Consider the following 19,391-nt stretch of genomic DNA (forward strand, 5'->3'; position numbering starts at 1 on the left):
AATTACATGTGATTTGATGGCCTATTCTATTGTATGGTTTCAGTGTGGTGCACGTATTTACAAATGCCGAGCCAGCCGATATGGTAATTGTGTACGGCTTTTGTAACGGAATCGCTGTTGACGCATGTAGAGAATACGATTGACGATTTCCTAACTACAGAGTACCAGATTTGATAGATAATCGAATATTCAGTTACTGAAATAATACCGGATTTCCAGGGGAATAGTACACCTAGTTTCACGGAATAATCGTAATTTAAGCAATGGAGACGATATAAATAAATAAAAATGTATGTAAAGCACTATTAATGGGACACTATGTGACGAGAATGTGAAATAGAACGGTAACTTAATTTCAGATTACATCAAAATCTAGCAAATATTGTGTAACTTATCGCTCAGTAACTTCGTAATTATTTGCCCGAAAAAAATTAATTGGCTCCTGCAGCAGAAGGAAATAAAACGACTGGGACTGCTTCAATAAATCTCTCATTTAAATTATTTCACGTTAGCTTTAATAAATCAGGAGCACGCGATTGAAAAATAGCAATGTTAGTCAATGAGTAATTAATAGCAATGTAACCCGAATAGGCACAGGCTTTTAGTTGTACCTCATAACTACAAGGCAGAGTCTTTACTGTCCTGAGATTTCATTCTTAGTTCCTAATCTACCGGCCGTGAACTTAAATCTATAGCCGTTACTCGCGCCTGTCACACTGTGTGAATTTACAATTTTTTTTTACGCCTAATCTCGTAGCTTCACGAAAAGTAGTAGTAGCTTCACGAAAAGTAGTAGTGGATGAAAACTAATACTTTAGAAGATCCACAGAGGGAATTGTCACACGCAGTGTGAGATAACTAATATCTTGAACTGTCTGTTTTAGCAGACAGTACGACATGAGATTCACAGGGTGATCAGCCGCTGCAGTGTGACAGTTGGGTTGTTGTGTTAACCTGCATGACGCATAATAAACAAGACGTTCTTGCAGAACGTCAGAATAGTTATGATACTGTAAACGACTTATGGAATTGAATTCAGTACGTCATTTTCAATAGGGAGATATAATCAGAAACGAAAATAACAGTGAACTTAGGAGCGCCGTGGTCTCGTGGTTGGCGTGACCAGCTGCGGATCGAGAAGTCCTTGGTTCAAGTCTTCCCTCGAGTAAAAAGATTAACTTTCTATTTTCAGTTTATGTGACAAACTCTTATGTTTTCATCACTTTTTTGGGAGTGATTATCACATCCACAAGAAAACCTAAATCGGGCAAGGTAGAAGAATCTTTTTACCCATTCGCCAAGTGTACTAGTTAGGTTGGTCGACAACATATTCCTGTCATGTGACGCACATGCTGTCACCAGTGTCTTATATAATATATCAGACGTGTTTTCCTGTGGAGGAATCGGTTGACCTATGACCTTGCGATCAAATGTTTTCGGTTCCGATTGGAGAGGCACGTCCTTTCGTCAACTAATTGCACGGTTTTGCGGTGCGGTCGCAAAACACAGCCACTAAACTTATTACAGTGAACGGAGACGTCAATGAACGAACGGACAGATCATAACTTTGCGAAAATAAAGAAAGTAAAATTTTCACTAGAGGGAAGATTTGAACTAAAGACCTCTCGCTCCGCAGCTGCACACTCTAACCACGGGACCACGGCGCTCCTGAACTCACATTGTCGTTAATATTGCATATCTTGCGCATGGACTACTCAGTTTGTATAGTTTGTTTATTTTTTTATAGTTCAACACAACTTCTTCCTGTTTTCTCGATTGATCTGTGTTCAGTTTTTCAAGGCCTATCCACTGTGCCAACTTATAACTAAATCTGAGGGGGGTGCGATGGGGATGTTCCCTTGTTAGTAGTGTCCGGTTGAGGTAAGGCGTACCGGGAATGATCCTGTTGGAGGTAGTGTGTCCTTGCTCCCCTCCGACCTTTTTGAACTGCCTTATGCAGCCAATTTAGCTACAGAGGTAAAAGCAACCTTAGACCCTATTGACAGAATTGTGAGATGGATTACGTTCAAAACCGTTAATAAAATAATCGGCAATCGATCACTGAAATCAGCCATAACAACCTTTAATTACACAATCGGGTACCACTTACTTAAGTCAGTCTCAACAATCAAATAGCCAGGAGATCGATCCAGAGCGTTCTAAAATGTAATGACCACATAAAGTCAGTTATAAGAAAATTAGAATGCACTTTGAGGTTGTTAGAAGAGTCCTAAGTAAGCTTGCTTCGCTGACGGAGGAGATCGTCCACAAAGCTCTCACCCGACCAACTGTTCAGTCCTGATCAACAGTTTATGACTGTTACCAAATAGGTTTAACGGGAGACAGAGAGTAGATTCAAAGTGATGCAAGGATTGGCAACTCGCTTTAGGTGTTCAGAAATGTAAGTTAACAGATAGTACTATTACGGGATATTGAACGTATACAAAGAAGGGCAGCAAGAACGGTCAGTGATTTGTTTGACCCATTGGAGAGCGTCAGGAAGATGCTGGATCACCAAAACTGGCAGGCGCTTGAAGATAGACTCCAAGTATATCGCTAAGCCTACTTAAAGTTTCAAGAACCAGCATTAAGTGATGAAACTGGAAATATACTACAACCCCTACGTATCGATCCCGTAGGAATCGCGGAGACAAGGTTAGACAGATTACAGGCACGCTCAGAGATATTTAAGTGACCATTCTTCCCTCGCTCCATATGCGAACGAAACAGGAAGAAGCCTTTACCAGCGGTACAACTGCAAGTATTCTCTGTCATGCAATCCACATTGGTTTGGAGAGTATGAATGTAGATGTATCCAGCGTTAAATATTCACAAGAATGGTCAGTATCACGTGAAGGCTTGGTCTTTTTTTTTTTTTTTTTAATTTGACTTCTGAGGTGTTATTCCAGCAAACGTAAACTCAGCCACGCATACCTGAATACGCTCATATAGATCATGCACGATAATCTTGTAGATTTCTAAGAGACAACTTAATCCATTTGCAAAACATTTACTTGCTTTCATAAACTCTTCACGCGTATGTCATTGTACATATCTGTACGTGCCATATTCGATGTCTCAAGGAAAAAAGACAAAAAATTCTCCACATTCCTGCCTGCACACAATCTCCTAGAGAAGTATTAAGAAAATTTTCTGTTTCGGTCCCGATGTCCTCGTCATAGGTAGAGACGGAATGAAAAGCTGGGATTTGAAAGTGTGGTGCAAGAAATGAACCGGAGGCAGAGTTGAATCGAGAAGAAACCATCCTTACTTTCGAATAAAGCTATTTAGTAGAACCGCATAAACTTTAAACAGGATGATGATTCGATCTTCAGTTCTCTCGAATAGGAGTCCAGTTATTAGTAACTGCCCTACATCGCTCGATGAGCACACGAGTTTAGTCATGTACAAGCTTTCAACGCTAATGTTTCTTGTGCAAATCTCATCATCTCAGCATAAATACTGCAACCTACATTCATTTCAATTTGCATGTTTTATTCAAACCTTGGTTTTCCTCTGTAATTACCCTCTCCCCACTCCCCTCCATAATTCCCCCTATAACTAAATTAACTTTTCCTTCAGAATAAGTCTTATTGGTATCCACTTTATTGATCAAACGTTTCCGTGAACTTTTTTCCTTCTCAATCATCAGCATTCTTCTGCAGCACGAAATTTCAAAACTTTCTCCTCTCTTATTGTCTGTACTGACTGACTGACTATCGTATGGCACGGCTGGCAGGAAACTCCCTAGGAAAAGGTTAGCAGCCTAATTCAAAAGATTTTTCTTGCCTTTCCGTCACGACGTATGAGAGTTGTGATTTAAGTTTTTCTGTTGAGTGTGGGTAATAAGGTGTTATGTTTGGTTGTCTATACTGTTATCTTCGAAATTTCTCTTCCATATAAATCTACACTCCAGATAAATACTTCCACAAAAGATTATTGTTTGCTTTCAGTGTTAACAAAATTTTCTCTCCAACGCCAAACAGCATTTTATATCTTTTTTACTTCAGCCATCGTTACTTATTTTACTGCCCAGACAGTAAAACTTATCTCCCTGCGTCACACGCTTTAATTCGACTACGCTCCATTATCATTTTTAACTTTTACTGATTTTCATCTTATAACTTCTTTTCAAAATGCTATCCATTCCATGAACTGTTTTGTCGTTTCTAACAGAATTACAATATCATCGACAACCAAATTTTAACTGTTTTTGGAAATTTCTCCTGTCGGTACCGACAGAAAATCACTATTATTCCCATGGGCGGACTCAGAGGGAAGGAACCAGCTACACTACTTCCACTCCACCCGCCCCCTTTACTTAAGAAAAAAATCATCTTCATAAATCGAACCTCAACCCTGCCTCATCACATAAACATACATATCACTTCGTATCAGTTTGAAGGAAGGCGCTACCGCCATTCACCTTGAAACTAATATGAGCTGCCACCCCATCACGCCTCCTATCTTAGATTCTGGGTACGCTCTTCATCACTCTGCCAGATGAGACCGAGGCCTCAGTCCTAGATGGGATTCTTTGATATCCGCTGCTCAGGCCACTCACACTGTTACAGTCATTACGGATCCTGGAGTTAGAGAACTGCCCGTAACAGCTCATCCTTTTTTTGCTTCTAGATCTACACATGTACTCCGCAAGCACCATACGGTGCATGGCGAAGGGTACTTTATACAACTGATAGACTTCTCCTTTCCTGTCCCTTTCGTAAATGGAGCGAGGAAAAAACGGCTGACTATATGCTTCCGTAGCCCACATGCTTTTCTTAATTTCTCTTGTCTTGTCTTTGCGGTCCTTACGCGAGATGTATGTTGGCGACAGTACTGTCGTCCTGCAGTCTGTCGCAAATGCTGCTTCTCTTAACTTTCTCAATGATATTTCGCGAAAAAAAGTCTTCTTCCCTCCTGGTATTCCCATCTGAGTTCACAGAGCATATCCATAATACTTACGTCTTGATCGAACATACCGGTAACAAATCTAGCAGCACGCCTCTGAATTGCTTCGATGTCTTTCTTAAATACGACCCGATGAGGATCCCAAACACTCTAACAGTATTCAAGAATGGGTCGCACTAGTGTTCTATACGCGGTCTTCTTTACAGATGACTGTACAGTACTATAATTCTCCCAATAAACCTAAGTCGACCGTTCGCCTTTTTCTACAACAGGGCCGGCGCTTCAGTCCGGAACAGCGCGACTGCCACGGTCGCAGGTTCGAATCCTGCCTCGGGCATGGATGTGTGTGATGTCCTTAGGTTAGTTAGGTTTAAGTAGTTCTAAGTTCTAGGGGACTGATGACCTCAGATGTTAAGCTCCATAGTGCTCAGAGCTATTTGAACCATTTCTACAACAGGTCTTACGTGCTCGTTCCATGTCATATCGCTTTGCAGCATTACGACTTGACATTTTATCAACTTGACTGTGTCAAGCAGCACACCACTAATACAGTATTCGAACATTACAGGGTTGTTTTTCTCACTCAGCGCATTAACTTACATTTTTCTACATTCTGAGCAAACTGTCATTCGTGGCACTAAAAACAAATTCTGTTCATGTCATCGTATATCATCTTACAGTTACTCAAAGACGACACATTTCCTGTACGCTACAGCGTCATCAGCAAGCAGCTGCAGCCCGCTGCTCAGCCGGTCTTTCAGAACGTTTACGAATATAGAAAACAACAGCGGGTCTATCAAAAAAATTTTCAAATGTGTGCGAAATCTTATGGGACTTAACTGCTAAGGTCAACAGTCCCTAAGCTTACACACTACTTAACCTAAATTAGCTTAAGGACAAACTCACACACCCATGCCCGAGGGAGGACTCGAACCTCCACCGGGACCAACCGCACAGTCTATGACTGCAGCGCCTCAGACCGCTCGGCTAATCCCGCGCGGCCGGGTCTATCACATTTCCCTGATGCGCTCCCGACAATCTTTGCCTCCGACGAGTACTCGATCTCCAGGACAACTTACTGGTTTTTGTTCGTGGCAATGCGCCAAATGTTTTCCGCTTTTGTGTGTACATCGAATGAAATTGCAATCCAAGACGTGCTATTATTGAGACATTCACATGTGCTGATGAGCCAAACGACATTAGTGTAAACGGAGATATGAAAGTAAACAAGCGTATAAAAATGCGAGAGTAATAGACGAGAATGAATACCGCCAACAGACATTCGGTATTCAAATCGAGAACTGCTGGTGAGCTCGGTGTCCCACCAGTGGCGACTGTTTGAGGAGATGCTACCCGATGAAACAGGGAGAAGGCTCTAATAAATTTGGAGCGAGTCGATGTAAACAGCCTGACCGGAGGCTGTGCGGTGGAGTACGGCTCCGGACTGGTTTGTCCCGACGATCAAGGTCGCGCCCCTCCTCGCGGCCCGATCGTCTCAATGGAGAGACGAATGTTTCCAGGCGCCGCGCAGCCTCCAACACCGTGGCCGACAGTGCCTTAGTCGTAAGAACAGCGTCCGTGCTTTACTACTAACACCACGTTCTTGCGCAAGCACATGTGTTTCAGTGTGTCGAATTTTCCTAAACTAGCATAAGTTAAGAGCACATTTCTCCAAGTTTATACGAGTACTTATCATACGTCAAAAGCCAACGTAGACGCTCCCGAAATTCTTTCTGTTATTTAAATAGCATTTTACGTTACATTTAAGAAACATCTTTTTTAGATTTCTTATAGACTTTCATTACTATTGCAAGAGTCAAATCATATTTGAAACAGATGTAACTGCCAGGATATAAACTTGCAACAAAATATGTCGTAAAAATTAATCTTCTTTCGTTACATGTTGGTATGCAAATAAATCGACGCTAGAGATACTACAGATGGCACTGGTACAAAAAAGGGACTGATAAATCAATGGGGAGCTCTCAATAGAAGTGAAGGTGGGAAACAGATGGAAGTACAGGTTTCGACCTTTTGACATGAATATCCTAATTCTCTAATAGAGTGGCCATCTGAAAAATTGGACAGGATTGGGGAAGGAATTAACCGAAGCCTTTTCTAAGGAACTGTCTTAACCCTGACGGAATGTCGGGATAATACGGAAAATCTAAATAAAATAGGTCATTCCGAGAATTGCAGCTCTTTCTACATACGAAAAACAAGAAAGATCTTTTTTTCTTGAGATGCGTGTACATATAAGTAATTTATGAATCCCAGCACAAGAGGTAAATTGCCCATTAAGTGATACATTCTTGACTTTAGTTCTAAGAAATTACGTAAGTAGAGCATATAATTCAAAGTGATGTAGAATTTTAAGGATCATGGTTAGTAGGGTACTGGCTCACCTTAAAATTCTTGAATTGTTTCCAGAATAAATTTTTACCATTCCTTATAAATTTCAAAAGTTATTTCATCATCATTGATGACGCAGCCTTCAAAATTTGCTACGTATGTCCGATAGCCAAGTCCTCAGACTGCGTGGTCCGGGGGAGTGTTAACGTCAGTGATCTGTACGCTACACTGGTGGAGAACTGTTTCTGTTCGCAGAACCTCAACTGTCTACATCTTCCATCGTATTGCTATTACGTAAAAAGCTTCCATCGATCTGTATATGATTACGAATTATTTATTTACTTTTTGTTGATAAATATGACATGTACTGTAAAGATGTTTTGAGGCAGGGGACTACCTGAATAGCACAATACTGCAACACTTCATTTGAAGCCGCCCACATAACAAGTACTTGGTCCGTAACGATCTCAGAAGCGAACGGAACGTTCTTAGAGTCTTATAAAGAATAACATATTATGATTTATAGAATTCTGTGAGGCAGTGAAACTTGTTGCATGGGAAAAAAAGAAACATGTAAACAGTTAGCAGCCCGTAAATTGTCTGATCCAGTTTCCAGAAAATCGTGACTTGGGGATTGGAGGTTTCAAAAATCTGCTGGACAATGACATAAAATGCAAGATAGTAAAAAACGAAATTTTGGCTAAAGTACACTTACGGTGTCAACGATTCTTGGTTGCGTGCTGATGTTGACAGTTTTTTTTGACGTTGATAGTAGGCAGTCAGGCGATAGTACGCGTTAGCAAATGAGAATCACCGAAACTAATTATTTCTGTAGGCAGGAGATACGAATTGATAAGTTTGTTTTCGATATGGAGAGCGTCAGAATAACTTTTACTGATCTCGTTATAATGAATGTTAAGGTTGCTTACTAATTTTCGTTGTTATCTGCTGAGTGGAAAAAAAAGAAAAACTAGATGTGCTGACATACTGACCTTTAGCAAAGCATGAGGCCTAAGTTAGGTAGGAGGGTGACATTTTGCTTGTGAGAAGGCGAGTTCAACGCATCTCAGCACGAAAACACAGTTGGCATAATAGACTGACATTTACTGTAGCTTGAGATATACGTTTGTTATTGCAATAACCTACTTGCCTGTCTTATTTTCAGTTTCGTCCAAAATTGCGACCATGTGTTTAAATCCTAGCCTCATATAACAAAACACCAGCTAATGTTATTTACGAATAACTGGAAATTACAAGCGTGCCTTCTGATTGCCTACCGACGACCGACTCACGATTCGCCCTATTCGACTACCATCGTTCATCGCGCTAGTTGTTATCAGTTTCGGCATGCAATGCGACAGCTATCGACACAGTGAGTGAACTTTTACCGACATTTTCAGCCATTAGGTAATCATTTACTTGTATTATGAGGGAATTTGATGTTCTGGTATAATTTTACTCAAAAGTGTCCGCCTGCTTAGCTGAGTGGTAACGTACTTGCCTACCATGCAGCGGACCCGGGTTCGATTCCCGGCTGGGTCGGAGATTTTCTCCGCTCAGGGACTGGGTGTTGTCCTCATCATCATCATTTCATCCCCATCGACGCGCAAATTGCCGAAGTGGCGTCAAATCGAAAGACTTGCACCCGGCGAACGGTCTACCCGACGGGAAGCCCTAGTCACACGACATCACCATCCTCACCGACACATAAGTCCACCAATGTGGTGTCGACTGAAATATGACTTGCAACACACCGGCCGAACTCCGCCGGTAGGTGGGGTCTCCCGTCCAACAATGCCATACGATCATTTATTTATTTTGTACTCAGAAGTACCGTTCTGTTCATCAGAATCACTGACCTCGGGCTGGTAGTAAATTTACGACACGCTTCAGCGCAAGTCAGCATGATATTTAAACATTAACAATCTTCTTTTAACATACATAATCTACAGCAGACAGTGATCTGTGACTGTTGTTTTGGGGGCATTCTGACTGAACACAAGCGCAATAGAAATAAAATTATTGATACCAAGAGCCTAAGCGCTCATGAGGGGCAAGAAGACCTGTTTTTCGTGGACTCAAGGTGCGAAGTCAGTCTAATATTACGGCGCTGTTACGGTCAAGATGGATCAGGAATCCATGGCTTGCGGGCCTCTACTGTCCAGTGGGCTACGATGCTGTAGGTTCGAATCCTGCTTCGGCCATGGACATTTGTGTTCGTCTTTGTGTCTGTAGTGATGTGTAACGTAGCTTGTAAGTACCACGAATGAGTATTGTTGCCAGAACTAATATGCAGAAAACGGGTTCAGGTGGTTAAAAGAAACCAGGAGAAAGACCTAAAACCTCTTGGCACGCTACAGCCTTTCTTTCTTACCACCATCGACGCGTTCAGAAACTCATTTCGGAACTTTCATGTACTCTCCTATGTTTGAAGTGAATACGCATTATATTTATAATTGTTAGCAGTGCCGAAAAGTCAAAACATTCCGCGACCCACATAAGGCTTTCGCGAGACGTGAAGGACATCGCAAAAAATCGTGAGAGCTCTCGAAAATCGGGACCTGTAGCAACTCTAGCATGTAGCCAGATTTATAAATAAATGTGCACTACAAATATAAAATGAGTTGTTCCACATAACTGCGATTACTCGTACAAATGAGCCATGGAACATAAAACTAAATAAAATTAAGTTGCCAAATTAAGTGTGTCAGTGCGTATCACTCTCCTTGAGACTACCGGATGGCCTCTTGTATACCGTCGTTGCTGTTTACATGCGGTAAGAGATAACAAATAAAAAGAAACAGTAAGAGAAATTTCATTGGGAGAAATTTTACGGTTTGTAAAGAGAGAATTACTCTGCACAGGGTCTTGTTGTGATGGTAAACACACAAACCCACGCAAATAACGCCCCGTCTCTGCTTGCACCTGCTTCTTAGCAGCTGTCTTGCATCCGCTGGCCCACAGGCACATCATTCTGTAGAAGAACGTTAGAAAGACCCGCATATAGGAAAACGGTGCAGATCAAATTACCCAGTCTTTCCCTCTTTGACAATTGCTCAGGATATGCTATGCACAGTCCTTCTATGCAGCGAAACTATACACAGCAGACCACCACATGTTGCGGAAGAGAACTCCAAATGTGCTTCGCAGATGTCTAGAAATTATTGTATTACTGTGACAAAAAAGCAGTCGGGTCGCCGGGCGAGAGAGATAGCCATATAGATGCGAAATTTCGATGAATTTTCAATCTCAGCATCTTCTGGCGATGAAAGTGTAATTTCTTTGTCGTTCTTATGTCATTAAGGTCAGAAATAAAACGAGTTGCCAAGGAAGCAGTCACTTTGTCATTTGTTGTACGTTCCATAATATGTTCTTAACGTGTGGCAAACGTAGCGAAGACTACTGTGGTACGTTTATTTCAAACTGGTTCTTACCTGACTTGATAGCAAAGAACATTCGCGTAACATGTTTTGATGTGGTTTTTGGAATCTTTCCCAGCGGATAGAGGATTCCACCACCTTTCGGACTTGCATCCGAGACAGCTTTATTTCTTCTGGTACTTTGACTGATAACCTTACAACAATCTTCAAGAATGAGTCAGTGAAAGAATTTTTTAGAGTCGCTTGACACAGTACCGTGTATTAATGTACATTTACTCCACAGTGTTGTGTCAGGTGGTTTCAATTCTGTCAGCGTCTCACTGAACTGGCGGAAGAAGAAATAATAATGTTCTGGATGCATTCTCGAAAGATGAGGGATTATTTTATGATGTTCTTGATACATATAATCACATTTTTAATCTATCACTCTAGTACATCGACATGCGTGGCAATTTGAAAGTGGCAGAGAACCATTTTAGTGAACATCGAATGATGAAAATACTGTTACACATTTTAATAAGTTTTCACTGGCGACATATTACCGCATCTTCAGTGATTCTGCTGTTGTCAAGGATCAAGCGCTTCAGTCAGAAAGAACTCAGTAAGGTATTTTGTACTGTCACAAATTTGAGAGGTGTATCTATCATAAATTATTTTGCAAAAAAATTACGAAAATTGTAATAGTTACTAACCGTAAGCTAAGGGGAGGGGGGGTATTTTATTTACATATTTTGCAGTATGAGTGAAACGGTGAAGCGAAGCATACATGGTACTCACATTCACTTTACTACTATCAGCAAGGCAATAGCTTCCAGGAAAATATCTTGACCCTCTAATGAAATCAAAAGCGAAACTAGTAGCAGTTGCTACGTGAATAGTCTGCACCGAATAAAGCTAGTAAATTTTGGCGATTCCGACTGTAAGATTCAGGTTGTTTGATACAAATTTAAGTTTTTCAGGTTGTTTGATACAAATTTAAGTTTTTCAATAATAGTTAGGGATCGATCATTCTTTAGAGTTTAGTTCTCTAAAGTAGACGTATTGCAGAAAAAATTATAGTAATCGGCTTCTCCTGGTTCTTCTAGAACCCTTAATCCAAACATGTCTGTGCCGTGTCTTACTGCGTTTCTGAAATTTCGAAGTGTATTTAACAATGACAGCAATGCAGAAATAAGCCTAAAATGTATGTAACAACTGTAGTGGTACCTGTTTTTCTTGTGGAATACTAATTCATTTTCTCTGCATAGTCCTTTTCATCTGCAAAAGCTTGACTGTTTAAGAAAATGGGCGGAAATGAATGTAAACTACCTTCAGCTATATTTACTGTATAGAAATATTTCGTGTTTACCGTTTTCCGATCTCATCCATCATACAGAAATACAATGTGTGCTCGCTGCTCGGCTGCACGTATGGTGCAGCTGATGTTCTGTTATCTCGTATTCTCCACACATTTAGTGCTAGCGTGGCAATCTGTTTTATTAAGCTAATACTTAACATATTCCAGCTCTACTGATAAACGACAAGTACTGTGTTTTTGTGATTCCATTTTCTTGTGATGAGTAAGTGAGTGGAAAAATGACATCGGCAAAAATCGTAAATACAACGAACTATTTTCGCACAACACATACAGGCTGTGTGATACAGCTGATTGTTTAAGACGTTGGCTGATTTTTTAAAAAAAATAATCATATTGTTGCAGATGAAAGGCTATCCCGCCAAAACGAAGGAATGTTCTACAACGAAGTAAAATAATTATTTAGGTTGAATGAACAGAGATCGCAAGGAATGGAAAATGATGCTTTTAGGCTGAAAACTGGATTCAGTTTTGTTAGAATATTTTCTATCACTTCCTTTGGTAACATGGGAAACATTTTTTTTACATTAAATGAAACAGACGACTGCAACAGGAACATCAAGTCTTAAGTTTTGTAAATTGTCATAAAAACTAAAAGCTGTATATAGATTCAAACTGTGGCATAGTCCGACATAAACTGCGAGCGAATGTATAAATTTGCATATATGTAATCCTTTCTAGCTGAATGTGAGACTTTTATGGCCATAACTCTGTGTATTCGAGGAACACAAAGGACTTGGGAATCAGGCATTATATGGAAGCTAAAATACATTAGCATTAAAGAGATGGAACTTCACCATGACTACAAAGTTTGTGCTACTACGCATCCAATAAATATGGATTAAGAATATCAATAAAATTTTAATGTTCTTTGTTTTCGCGTTGAAGACCGAATACATCGATCCAGAGGTAAAGGAAAAGATCACAGTACTTTGATTCCAACCAAGGCTATAACTATATAGCCCACAGAACTTAAAAAGCGTCAGAGAGGAAGGGAATAAAGCGCGTTTTACATCAGGATCTTCCTGGTCAAAGTCGACTACTCAAAGTACGTGCGCCTTTCGGAGCTTCATGTAAATCAGCAGCTAACCCTGTCACGAGTGTGTCTATGACGTTTATGATCTATAGATTGTACTGAGTGCGGAGTTCTAAATTTCCGAGTATGCTGCACACTGCACATGCGCAGAAATAGGGGACTGTGACGGCGTCTGCTAACGTTGGAAGTTACAACCTATTCTGGCCGAGCTCACTCCTGTTACCGATGTGGATTTTGTACTTTTGCGTTTTTTAAAATTTTTATTGTGTTATTTGGTTTGTTTTCGTGTGACACATGGGAAACATTGCACGAAGTCCTGTTACTTTTTCTATTAGCGTTTCCTACAAGAGAGACGAAATACCTGAAAGCAAAAAGATACTTACGTTTTACAGGGAGAAAGCCAACACTATCCACAAATGATAACGTCAATAGATAAACATGTTTTAATGAAAATTATTTCAGCAGTTAAAAAGTCAGAATTATTTGACAAGAAAAATAATTTTCGATATGATTTGGCACTTAGCAAGAAAACAAGATACAAGGTATAAAGTAAAAAGGCGTTATTTAATGCGTTCTAGACATTGTTTGATTTGTTTACATGTAGATGTATTTATTCGAGCCAATAAATCTGTATGTTTTGACATGTTTGGATGACACTTTGTCTGTTCTTTCATTTGTCAAAAGTGGAGAGAATTTACCACACGGCTTTTGACAAGATCTTCCATTAAAGTGGTTAATTGAGTCAAGAACGTCGATTGCATGAAAGTGCTTAAGAAGGATTCAAATGCATTTTGGCATTGTCAAATGGTTGTGGAGGCCACTACTAACTTTATGACAGTGAACATTACTTTGCTAATGCGCAAGTACAACTAAATAAAATTATTTTAAGAATACCCTTGTTACTGGTATTCTGATTCATTAAACCTGTATTCTTCATAGGATTATGATCTATGTCAGTTTTACATATTTATCGTATGTGACTACAATTGCACGTCTTCTCATTAAATGAGCACTTCCGAACGAAGCTTCTGAACGATTTAAGCGAAAAACCATGTCTGTTGTAGCAGAGAATTCTATTCTGCAAGCAATATACTTTGGTATTTGTCTGTCTTCGGATCTCCTTTTTCCCGGTTCGATGACTATGGTTATGTTAGGGACACGCAAGAAACCGAAGTGGCGTACAATAGAAAGACTTACACCAGGTCATTGAGGCACACAAATTTGTATTATTTATATTCCTTGGAATCCTTATATGTAGATGCAGAGCTGTTTAGCTAATTTGCACATGTGATGGCTTGGTAAAAGAATGTTGCTATTATTAACACTTTTTCCGTAGTCAGTTCGATAGCACCAAAAAGTATCTGTGCATGACAGGTATCTTCTGGACAACGTTTATGTTACTGTGGAGTAGTAGCAAGAGTTAAATTCTAAACTTGTATAGCTTTTTGTGCCCTCTCTACTTACTCTATGATAAATCTTTTACCAAAGAACTCTGTAGTCCATCAGAAGTCCTCTAAAATTATAAATTGCGTTACAGCGATACTTCTGTACCGTACTTTACTTTCGAATGTTAGGAATGACAGAGAACGAGGTCTTCTTGTGATTTCGCTTTCGCTTGTGCAATTTCAATCTTATGGAGGGTTGTGAAAACATATCCACTTCTTTCTGCACACAGATGATCATGCCTGGTTTTGAACTTTCAAACTATCTCTTGCAGCATGCAGACAGATATTTCCTCCTCCCAAGGCGGTACTATGTTTCTGTTTTGAGATTTCACCGATTCTTGCTTCTGAATAGTCAACAGCCTTTAATGTGAGAATAAACTCCCTGTGCTTATACCACTAACTGATGAAACAAGTGATCTCTAGAAGCACTAACTGATGAAACAAGTGATCTCTAGAAGAAAAGTTTTGTAGGATTGCTTATCTAGAATTCCGCCTTACGTCAGTATAAGGAACTGAACCACTTGAATGCTTTTATCTCGAATTACTGTACAATCAGCCGGCTCTCCATTTTTGGTAGCGAGAAGCAATGAAAAAATGACAAATTAATTGTTCGTGAGAATGTCTTATCGCTACATATGCGAAAATGTTATTACCGCAGAAACGACATTTGTGTGGTCTCATATGTTGAAAACACGAAATTTTTTTACTGTTGTAGCTCAAGTAGTTATGTTGCAATCTCTTGTGCGCCTTGATTGGAAATGTTTGAGTTGGAATCTCACATCATCTATCAATTCTTGGCCAGGTTATCGAGCGACAGCATCTAATACCCCTGAAACCGTTTCATCTTCGAAAACAAAAGCCATAATCTTTTTCTGATTCTTGAAATACCTTTCCAACGGATCACTCACAAGCATTTATTTAGAATTTCAAGTTTCCAGCTAGACAGTTTCGCAAGAAAGCAGTAAATATTTTCATAAAACCGGATAACTATCTACTGTATTAAAATAACAACTTATTACGGGTTTCTGAACACAGATCTTAGTGTGATAGCAGTATTCTACAAATACGTTTGAACTCAGTTTTATAAAATACAAAATATCCCATTTACTTTCAAATATTAGGTACACACTTTACTAAATTATTTCATACTATTTTTACGCACAGCATTTTATGGACCTAGTCTCTCTAGAATGTATCTTCGTACTTTTTAAAATTTAGTCGTGTCTTATCTTCAGTGGCCGGAAACGTCGACCTAGCTACGTGGAAAATAATTCAGCTAATCTCTAAGAAAATTGTGCTGCAAGCATATTTAGGGTTTAGAAAACAGAGATAGCAGCGGGTTTATATTACGGATATGTTGCGATTGTTCAGTGTTTGCTGCCAGATAATGTGACTTCTGAATCTGAAAGGCAATTTCAAAGCCGCAGTTATTACCGATCAGCCATTTATTTTCGTACTCCTATTTACGGATTGCAACTCCCGACTTCTTTTCTGCTATAACATGTTTTTCAGTTGCTTACTTCATTTCATTGATTTTTCATGGGAAATAGGGTGCTTAATGACTCTGCCGAGTACCCTGAATTGAGGCACGCATATACCCATAGGCAGACAATGAATTATCTAGACAGTTCCAGATAATTAGTTGACCAACCTGGTCGGCCACGATGAGCTGTCAAGAATCGAATGTGTAACTTCGCGTCCTACTCATTCAGAGAATTTTTAGCACCAAGCGTAATACATAAAGGATGATCAAAATGAAGCGATAGCTGTAGTAGGGGCAATTAATGGTAGAAATCTTCTCTGTGATAAAAATTCTTCGTATGTGATGTGGAAAGCTGTTTGGCGCTGGACGAACTGCTCTGAGAGAACTGCACCACTGGAGCACAAATAGTTTTATTCTGTGAACCTGTCTTTTTCTAGTTCATACATCTAAACCTGAACTCTTCCTTCTTTTCCGATTCTGGGCAGCTCTTTTGATTCTCTTGGTTCGACATTTAGAGTAATGGCAGCTGAGTACATTTTTTTGAAACTAAAACTTGGGCGTTAGCGTCATTAGCGAAGGAATAAATTTTGTAAAGAGTCCGTGTCCTGGCTGTCACATTTCCATTAGACGTTTCAGAAAAGTGTTACCGTAGTCAAACGCTGATCGCAGCAGAAAGAATTATGGAAACGTAAATACAGAACATCAAAAGACAAGTACAGCAAAAAGCTTAATTTTCGTCATTTTGTTTTTATATTCGAGTATTACGTACAGAAAGTCGTGTATTCTGAGAAAAAGGAGAGGGAGGTGAGAAGAAAACACGTTAACTCTTCTTTTTGACATCTCATAAATTGCTGTACTCTCTTATGGCCTCTCATCGATATGAAGCGGTGATTGCTGCGAATAATGAGAACCATTGGTACAAGATTTCTTTCTGGCTCTGCACATTAATTATCCTTTCGTTTAAGCACTTCATTTCACAAGGAAAAGAAACGTTAACGGCTTGTGACATACTGAGCTGTCTGATATCAGTTATCTCTCTGCGCCCGACTTCATGCATGAAAACTAGAAAACGTGAAAAACCTGTATGCAGCCGGTTTCTGTTTTCACAGTGTGCAAACGCAGCGGTGCATTCTTTGACAGGCTCGAACAGCTGTATTATGCACACAACAGTTAATGTGTTCATTTTTATGATGACAGCGAGTTTTATTTACGAGCATTTATACCTGTATCTATGAGGGTGGTCACCTAATGGCTTTCAAAATCAGTGCTTTCAATAAAGTTTATGTCATATATTATGTGTACTTCTGTAAATTAAATTAAGAACGCTGTTTGGTTTTCCATACAGACCTTGTTTTAGCTGCAGTGGTTCGCATTTTTTTAAAAAAAATATTTGATGATAAAAGATGACCTCATCGTTCTTGATATGTGAATGCATAGGAAGAACAGAAAGTGCTGCTTCAATTTTCTCTCTGTTTACTCTTGTGGTCAAGCAATGTCATTTGCAAATATTGGTCACTAACGGTTTCACGAAAAGTTTCAAAAAATTTTATCACCATAGTCTTGCTTTCTTTTGTTGAATAGATATTATTTAGTGACGTTCAATGTTGCTGAACACATTGTGGAATTCCATATAAACAGCCATAGATATCTTTGCCAAACTCCGTTAGTCTGAGATCAGAAATACTTCTCTGGAGTCTTGAAAATTCAAGACACGGAAATTTGTGTGTGAGAAGCATATGTATGTGCTCATCTCTTTCGTGTGTGTGTCACCGAACAGCTTCCTCCATATAGCGATAGTCACGAACTCGACAGAGGAAGGAAAAGTGTTGCACGGGCATTCTCTTATTGCTGTATTGTTTAAGTGAATCACCACGTTAAATCATGTGATTGATGCACGTAAAAGAGGAAACAAGTGTAGTGCTTCATGGCTGTTCTTCTAGAAAAAACACAAAATGCTATTTTATTGCCGCATAAATCTGAATATTAGCGAAGAAAATGCACTAGATTACAGAACGCTTCGTAGCGCTTTATGATACCTGCATAGCTCCTCCGTGTATGCTCCAGAAAATTATAAATGAGAAGTGAGACTTATTCTAAATTAATATTTCAACAGGTGTTCTTTGGGAGATATGAATATTTGTGGAGCGCGCCTCCCGCTTGTTGCTTCTGCAATGCCCGCTAAAAGCAGTTTCTGACATTTCCACTTTATAAGATTAACATAATCAGATTACATCATGAATAGTCTCTCCATGTTATGGAGAGTCCAGTCAGCATTCTAAGGGTTATGCAGATTGTAATATTGTCAATGTTTCCGGCCGACTTACATTAGCCAATTGCTATACTGATTATTCCTTCACCGGGAATAGCCTTCGGTGGGCGGTAAATACCTCGATGCCGTGCACCCAGACAATCCTATTTTCACCATAAACAGCTTTAGGAATTTACGGTAAGTCCCTGTACACCTAGCAGTGGTACAAACAGAACTTATTGGTTCTTATCGGAGATCAAAACATCACAGAAGAGAGAGCTATCACATTCGAAGCGAGAGACTTCAACGCATCGTTGGAAAGGAAACCCACATTGAAGACGTTTAACAAAGCACACCGAGGCGTCTTCTAGTTAATGCCGAATGACCTCGACGAATGCTACCTTGCTCAATGTTATCAGCAGTAGTCCACCTGAGACAGTAGTGCACTGATAGGCGCACTAGAGTTTTACCTCGTCTATGTGCATCGCCCGTCAGCTCCACACTGGCACGCACGCTTGTTTGCAAACTGTCATCGCCGTACACACTCGCACTCACTGGCTAGCGCGCACCGTCACAGCTAAGCAACAGACTCGATCTGGCACGGAAGGCGAGCTAGATCGCGAGCGCGTCGCCGCTCCGTGACGTCATCAACAGGTTGTTGCTCAGAGGTGGCCGGGGGTCTGTGGGGGGTATCGTCGCGGAGGGGTGGTGTGGTGGGGGCCGCGCGCGTCAGGTCGCTGAGGTGCCAGGAGGGGGGAGGCGATCCACCGAAAAAAACTAGCTCTGCCCGCGGCCAGCCATGTTTTCCCATGGCCCATTGAAGCCAGCCGAAAGGATAGATAAAAACCCTCCGAAATGTTCCAGATATTGGTGGAGATGATTAACTCTAAGAGGCTTAAATTGGGGGCGATCTTGTTTTGTTAACAACTATTCCTTGACGCAAGTAAGTACCTGATAAACTTGTCAAACGAAGTCCTTTCCGACCACAAACGGCGGGTACGGCTAATTGCAAGGCGCTCCGATGGCCCCAGCAAATGTCAGTTTTGATAATAGAGACCAACCGTGCGGAAGACAACGCTGAGTGCTTGGACCTGTAACTCCCTACTGGTGATTCGAGATACGACACTGCTGTTCACCAACCCCGTTCGATTGTATTCATTACAAGCCCTTCGTTAGTATTTC

The 19,391-nt window shown here is 40.2% G+C and overlaps 1 protein-coding gene across 1 annotated transcript in view; it reads right to left on the minus strand.

Moving 5' to 3' along the window:
- The window catches only part of LOC124795038, a 221,431-nt gene extending 202,632 nt beyond the window's left edge, over positions 1-18,799 (minus strand). Inside the window, exon 1 of the mRNA XM_047258821.1 lies at positions 18,680-18,799. Coding sequence (XP_047114777.1) covers positions 18,680-18,694 — 15 coding nt within the window. The 5' untranslated portion in view covers positions 18,695-18,799. The remainder of the gene's footprint in view (positions 1-18,679) is intronic.
- Between the last annotated feature and the right edge of the window lie 592 nt (positions 18,800-19,391).

This window comes from Schistocerca piceifrons, chromosome 4, assembly GCF_021461385.2.
Source record: "Schistocerca piceifrons isolate TAMUIC-IGC-003096 chromosome 4, iqSchPice1.1, whole genome shotgun sequence".
Taxonomy (NCBI): Eukaryota; Metazoa; Arthropoda; class Insecta; order Orthoptera; family Acrididae; genus Schistocerca; species Schistocerca piceifrons.